At 59.6% G+C, this 7,051-nt stretch overlaps 1 protein-coding gene across 1 annotated transcript in view; it reads left to right on the forward strand.

Annotated features, from left to right (window-relative positions):
* Nucleotides 1–7,051, forward strand: part of PPP2R3B (protein phosphatase 2 regulatory subunit B''beta) — a 53,692-nt gene that overhangs the window by 33,331 nt on the left and 13,310 nt on the right. Inside the window, exon 2 of the mRNA XM_040460084.1 lies at nt 1,089–1,274. Coding sequence (XP_040316018.1) covers nt 1,089–1,274 — 186 coding nt within the window. The remainder of the gene's footprint in view (nt 1–1,088; nt 1,275–7,051) is intronic.

Consider the following 7,051-nt stretch of genomic DNA (forward strand, 5'->3'; position numbering starts at 1 on the left):
CGGGGTGGAGCGCGCGTCCTTGTACAGGAAATGTGTGTGTGTGTGTGTGTGTGCGCACGTGTGTGTGCGAGGGACCCACGTGTCAGGGTGGAGCGCGCATCCTTGTACAGGAAGCGTGTGTGTGTCTATGTGTGTGGGACCCGCGTGTCGGGGTGGAGGGCGTGTCCCTGTGCAGGAAGCATGTGTGTGGGAACAAGCGGTTACACACATAAGCCGCACACGAAGTTCACCCTTTCCTGGATGCAGCTGTCTGATCATCTGTGTCCACCTGGCTCATCCCTGGGGACGCGGGGACCGCGGGGCTGGCTCTGAACCCCTGGGGACTGCAGGGGGACCACAGAGTTGGTGCTGCCCCCACCATGGGCCTGCAGGCAGGGTCTTGCCAAGCATCCATGCCGGTCAGCCCGGGCCTCACCCGTTCCCGTCCTGGGGTCCTGAGGGGCCACCTGCAACGCAGGGCCGAAGGCGGCTACGTGGGGAGGACCTGTGGAGGACTGGCGCTCACTGTCGCGTCGTGTGACCCGTAGGGATTGTGTGCGGTCCTGTGTGCACGTCGGCCCAAGGTGTGATCCACAGGGAGTGCATGCGGTCCTGTGTGCACGTCAGGTCCAGGTCTGTGTGACCCACAGGGAGTGTGTGTGGTCCTGGGTGCATGTTGGGTCTCGGGCTGTGTGACCCCCCGGGAGCGTGTGCCATCCTGTGTGCATGTCAGGTCTGGGGCTGTGTGACCCCCTGGGAGCGTGTGCCGTCCTGTGTGCACGTCGGGTCCGGGGCTGTGTGACCCACAGGAAACGCGTGCGGTCCTGTGTGCACGTCGGGTCCGGGGCTGTGTGGCCCACAGGGAGCGTGTGTGGTCCTGTGTGCACATTGAATCCAGGTCTGTGTGACCCCCAGGAGTGTGTGCCGTCCTGTGTGCACGTCGGGTCCGGGGTGTTGTGTGACCCACAGGGAGCGTGTGCGGTCGTCTGTGCACGTCGGGTCTGTGGTGCTCGGTGCACTTCGTTAGAGCCACTGGCTCCGCTCGTCACGTTAGCTGAGGCCACGCACGTTTCCCAGTCCTCACGGGCTTGCCGTCTGCTTTGTCTCAGGTTCAGACGAAGAAGGAGGAGCCCCTGCCGCCCGCCAGCAGCGAAAGCATCCCCGCGTTCTACTTCCCTCGCGGCCGTCCCCGGGACACCGTGAACGTAGACGCGGTCATCGCCAAGATCGAGCGGACTTTCGCCCAGTTCCCGCACGAGAGGGCCACCGTGGACGACATGGGCCGCGTGGCCAAGGTGGGTGCCCCTGCGTGAGAGCGGCACACGTTCCTCAGCCCCTCCGCGGGCTCGCGGCTCGGGGTCCTGCTTACGCACGTCGTCGGAACGGTAGTCCCGGACGCGGGAGAACCCAGGTGTGTGTGGATGCCCTCCCGGGGTCAGCGGGTGTGAACGTGTGCACGTCTTAGGGACCCGGCGCCTAGAGGCCCTGCGCACGCCTTCCCCGGCCCCTCCGACCCCGTGTCTCTCCCTGTCCAGGGTGCCGTTCCTGTGAGCGGGTGGCACCGGCCCACGGTCCACGCTTGCACCCCGTGGAGTGAGGTGGTGGCTCGGCCGAGCTGCTGCCGCCTTGTGTGCGCTTCCGCGGCCCTGTGTGTCCGCACACGGTGCGTTCCACGAGTGTTGATGCGTGCAGATGTGACCCGGCCGGGTCCAGGGTCGCCGCACACCCTACACCTCTCTCCTGGACTTGCGTGGCTGGGGTCACGTGGGAACGCCGCCCGATGCTTGTGGAGCCACGAAACCTCTCCCGGACCGCCTGCACGGTTTCGTGGCACCCAGCGGTGTGTGCGGTTCCCGTGCCGCTGCTCCCGTGCCAGCGTGAGCCGTCTCTCTGATCGCAGACGTGCGTGCGCTGGGGCCTCGTTGTGGGTCTGGCTTGCACTTTTCCCCGAGGACTGTCGACCGCGACCCTGTTTCACGCGTGTGTTGGCCGTATGCACACCTCTGGACCCACGCGTGTCTACGGCCTTTGCCCCGTGTCTCAAGTGGTTGTCGTTTCAGCGTGAATATTAAGAGCCTCTGTGTCCAGACACGCGTCCCTCATCACTTACGTGGTGTAAACGTGTTTCCTCCTGTTCCCTCGCTGCATATTCCCCTCCTAGGTCATGTCCTGTGCCACACAGAAAGCCTTTCGTGTTGATGAACTTCGTTTTATGTACTTTTTCCTTCATTGGTCGTGCTTTTTGGGTCCTAGCCAAGAATTTATTGCCAAATCTCAGTCGTGAAGGTTTTTTGTTTATATGCGTATGAGTGTTACAGTTTTACTTATGCATGTATCTTGAGTTTTGTATACAGTGATATTGGGGCACAACTTCATCTTTTTTTGTTTTTTTAAATTTTATTTCTAAGTAACATCTACCCCCGGTGTGGGGCTCGAATGCACGACCCCGAGATCAAGAGTTCCACAGTGCACCGACTGAGCCAGCCGGGCACCCACAAACGTCATCTCTGTGTGTGTCCAAATCCAGGGGTCCCTTCGCCACTGCTGGAGGAGACCCTTCCTTCCCGTTGACTGGTCTCGTCTCCCTCATTGGAAATCAGTGCATCGTCACGTGCGGGTTGATTAGCGGGCGCCGATCCTGTCCCGTGGCCCTGTGTTTCTGTTTTCGTGCCGGAACCACACTGTCTAGATTAGTTGCTTTGTAGTAGGTTTCTGAACAGGGCCGCATAGCACATCCGAGTCTTCGCGTTCAAGCTGTTTCAGGCGGCGCGAGGCTCTGTGTGAATTTCAGGACCGGCCTCTCGGTTTCTACAAAGATGCCAGCAGGCATCTGACGACGGTCACTGGGAATCTGTACGTCGTCTCGGGAAGTGTTGGCGCTCCGGTCTACGAACAGAGGTTGTCTCTCTGTTCATTTACATCTTTACCTTTTCTTAGAAACGTTTGGTGGTTTTCAAGTGTCCCTTGCACATCTGTTACTACATTTCTTCTGGAGCACGTTACTGTTTTTGATGCTTGTATGACTGGAATCGTTTCCTAAATGTTCACGTTGTTCGTTGCAAGTGTGTAGAAATGGAGTTGATTACTGTGCATCGATCTTGTGTCCCACACCCTCATAGACTCACGGATTAGTTCCAGTGCTGCTTTGGCATAGTCACCAGGGTTTCACATACGCACGATCGCGTCCTTGACACGCACAAGTAGTTTGACTTCTTCCTTCCCGGTGTGGATGTGGCGCTTCTTCACCGTGTCCGACGGCTGTGCGAGCGCGTCCCGTGTGGCACCAGAGACCAGCGGAATCGTGGGCTAGAGGGGCAAATATCCGCTCTTCCAGCAGCATCAGGCCCGACTTTGGTCATGGGGTTCTCACAGGTACCGCTGTCAGGCTGAGGATGTTTGTTGCCACCCCTGGCGTGTGGTGTTTATTCGGAAAGGATGTTGAATTCCTCACATGCATTTTCTGAATCTGCTAAGACGCTTTTTGTGCTGAGACCGTGTATTCCGTGAGCTGATTTTTCCATGGTTAAACCCACCTTGCATTCCTGGGGTGCTTCCCACTCGGTCTGGGTGCATAGTCCTCTTTATACGTTGCTGGATTCTGTTTGCTCGTATTTTCTTGTTGATTTTGGTTTATTTATATTCATAGGTGGTCCTGTTTGTACTTTTCTCATGATTCCTTTGTGTGGTTTCGACGTTCGGGTTACACTTGTGTTAGAGGATCAGTTGGGGATTGGCTTTTTATATTTTTTAAACTAAATTTTTTTTTTAAGTTTACTTCGAGAGAGATAGAACGTGAGTCGGGGAGGGGTAGAGAGAGAGAGAGAATCCCGAGCAGGCTCCACACTGTCAGCACGGGACCCGACATGGGACTTGAACTCTCGAGAGTGCGAGGTCATGACCTGAGGCGATTGGCTCCTTAAAACATTGGTAAAAGCATGTGCTTCTGAGGTCCAGACCAAAGAGCCAGACGTATTCAGGGAGGTACAGTTTCTGCCCATGCGTCTCCACCTCTGTGGTCTTCCTGCACCCAAAACGAGCAGTGTTCACGGCGTCGCTTTACCTGCTGCTCGTCTCGTGTTCCAACGTTCGGCGCATCTCTACGCCTAGACGCGCGTGCCGTGAAAGACGTACGTACGTGAGAAAGTTCACACGTGTCTAATTTCATACCTTTCTCAGGTACACAGCACGGTGTTGTGCACGAGGGTGTTTCCTCGCCGAACGTCGTGTTGGCGCTCGCGGCTCGTCCGTCCAGGCGGTTCTCGCTCTGCCTGTAGCGTGGGACCACGGACATCCCCGACCGTGCGAGCCGAAGCCAGGCAGTGCCGTCCGGCGGAAGTGACACTGGCACCGTTAAGACCTGTCTGTCAAGGCGTGGAAACCTCGCTTACGGGGCGCCGTAAGCGTGTTGGGAAACGGAGACGATCGCGAGACCAATAGTCCGTGTCCCGGGACTGAACACGTTAGAAACTCTGTGAACGCCGAAGTGTTTAATTAGCTGGCAAAACCCTAACGAGCGCCCTCGAGCACGGCGCGTCCCCGTGTCACATGGCATGTGGTGCAGAGTGAGCGCCTCGTCTCTGCCTCGGCCCGTTGTCCCGCCTGACTCCACTCTGCTTCCAACGTCGAAGCTTTGCGCTTCCCGCGTCGTGAAACCTCTGAGACTTCCCTTCGCGCGGAGTCGGTCTCTGGGACCCGTCCGAGTTTCCCGGCGCAGGCTCGCCTGTGTCGATCGCTGGCCCTCGCCGAGCTCCCCGGCTGCACGCCAGGGCTCCTCGCCCCGCGGCAGTGGCCGGGCGCCTGCGGTCAGCGTCTCTGCCGGGGTCCGTCCCGTCCCGCCCAAGCCCCGCACGCCCCGTCCCGTTCCTTCCGGAACTTGGCGAACAAGCCGCCCGATCCGTGGCTGCGGCAGGAGCCTGTGTGATCGTGTGTGTGAGTCGCTGGGCTTGACACGAGCTGAGCTCTCTCGGCCCGCTGGCTGGTGAAGAAGTCGGTGTCGGTGGTAAGAAGCAGACCTTCACGTCGTCCCCGGAGCCCCCGCGGGAAGCAGGGGGGGCCTGGCGCGATGCCCTGGACTTGGTGCCCCGCCAGGACTGCGCCCCTTCTTCCTGCACACGCATAGCACTCAGCCGCGGGCACAAGCCACCGTCTGCATTCACCGGCCCCCTCGTCGCAGGGACACACACAGGGGCCGCTGGCCATTGCGGTGACCCTGCGATGGGCACCACGTGTGCGTGTCATTTCACGTCGTCCGTGTGCTTGGGACAAGCAGGGGTGAGCAGGCCAGGCTGCAGACGCGTGTTGTCACCAGGCTCGGGTGGCGGATGTCTGACGCCTGACATCGGATGCGCAGGAAGTGGCGTTGCGGGGCCCGGCTGGTGTGCGTGTCTCCTGACTCCAGGACGTTTTGTCTGGGGCGCTTCAGCGACGGCGGTTCAGCGAGACGTGCGCGTGGTCCCCCCTTGTGTGGTGGGTCTTGCCCCGTTTGGGGTTCGCGGGTCTCCACCTTGACAAGTGTCCTCCTTCCGTCGTCACGCCCCTCGCTGCCTCCTCTGGACCATGTGGGAACCCAGGGTCGTGTGTCCCCTCGCATGGCCCAGAGCCCGTCCTCGAGGGCACAGGCTTTACACGAGAGCGTCATTCTCTCCTAGTGTCTCGTAGGCGGCATCAGTCTGTGCATGGTCTTGATTTCTGGACTCGGTTCTCCTCATGCGTGCTGTGTCTGCGGTGCTCCCTTGTGTAGCGCATGCATCTGTCGCTTCAAAGCTTTTCTCATCTCGTTTCGTTTTTTAGAGTCTTTATCGAGTCGGCACGTGTGAGCCTTTGCTCTGGGCTGTCTGTTTCTGCTTCCTTTCCTGACTGGGAGATGAACTTACGGTTTCCCGTGAACATCCACCAGCCTCCTGGATGACTGCTTTGTGTTTTCATGTCCTCTTTGCTCCCTTCTTCCAGAATAAACCTGGGTTTGTGTGCGTGCACGCATGCGTGTGCAAGACGTGGGCACACGTCTGCACGTGTCAGGGAGCAGACACTCAGAGCTGAGCTGCGGGTGACCGATCTGACCAGAAACGGCGTCAGCGCTGTGCACAGTGGCGGTTCACGGCGCGTCTCCGGCCACGGTGCTCGAGCACCAGCTCTCCCGTGACCCCGCCAGCGCTTGCCTTCCGCACTTCTATTTTCAGCCGTTGTGGTGCGTGTGCGCGTGAACTTGCCGGAGCTCTATTTTCATTTCCTCACGATACGTTCGTTGAAAACCTTCTCTTGCGTCTGTTTGTGTCAGCGCACCGTCGTTTCCCTGCTTGGCGGTTTCCTGGAGGTGTAACTGAGCGCCCGACGCGGCTCACGCGGTCTGAGGAGCTTTGACACGCGTATATCCACCCAGGCGCACCTGAAAAACAGCATGACCTTGTTTCCGGGCCCCAGTCCCGTGCGAGCGGCCCCACCCCGTGACATAATGACGCCCGAGGGCCCACCCGCTCACAGCCCTGCCCTGGGGCTCATGCATCTGCGTAGGAATTCTGGGGACATGCACGTTCCCAGCTTGTAGGCAGGGCTCACGGTTGGCCGCTTAACGGTTTCCTCTTGACTGACGGCAGCCGTCATCTTACCTCGCGTTCCTTTCTAACTGTGCATCCTTGACGACATCCCTGCTCGTGTTATTCGTGCATCTTAACTGGGCCGTCCTCTTCCCATGGAGTCGTGCGGTGTCATGGACTGTGTGGACGCGGGCGCTCGGGACCAGGCCGTCCTCTTCCCGTGGAGTCACGCGGTGTCATGGACGGCAAGGACACGGGCGCTCGGGACCGGGCCGTCCTCTTCCCGTGGAGTCACGCAGTGTCATGTACGGCATGGACACAGGCGCTCGGGACTGGGCCGTCCTCTTCCCGTGGAGTTGTGCGGTGTCATGGACTGTGTGGACGTGGGCGCTCGGGACCGGGCCGTCCTCTTCCCATGGAGTCGTGCGGTGTCATGGACAGCATGGACACGGGCGCTCGGGACTGGGCTGTCCTCTTCCCACAGAGGCGTGCGGTGTCATGGATGGTGTGGACGCGGGCACTTGGGACTGGGCCGTCCT

The sequence above is a fragment of the Herpailurus yagouaroundi genome, unplaced genomic scaffold, assembly GCF_014898765.1.
Source record: "Herpailurus yagouaroundi ecotype Mexico unplaced genomic scaffold, PumYag 248, whole genome shotgun sequence".
Classification (NCBI taxonomy): Eukaryota; Metazoa; Chordata; class Mammalia; order Carnivora; family Felidae; genus Herpailurus; species Herpailurus yagouaroundi.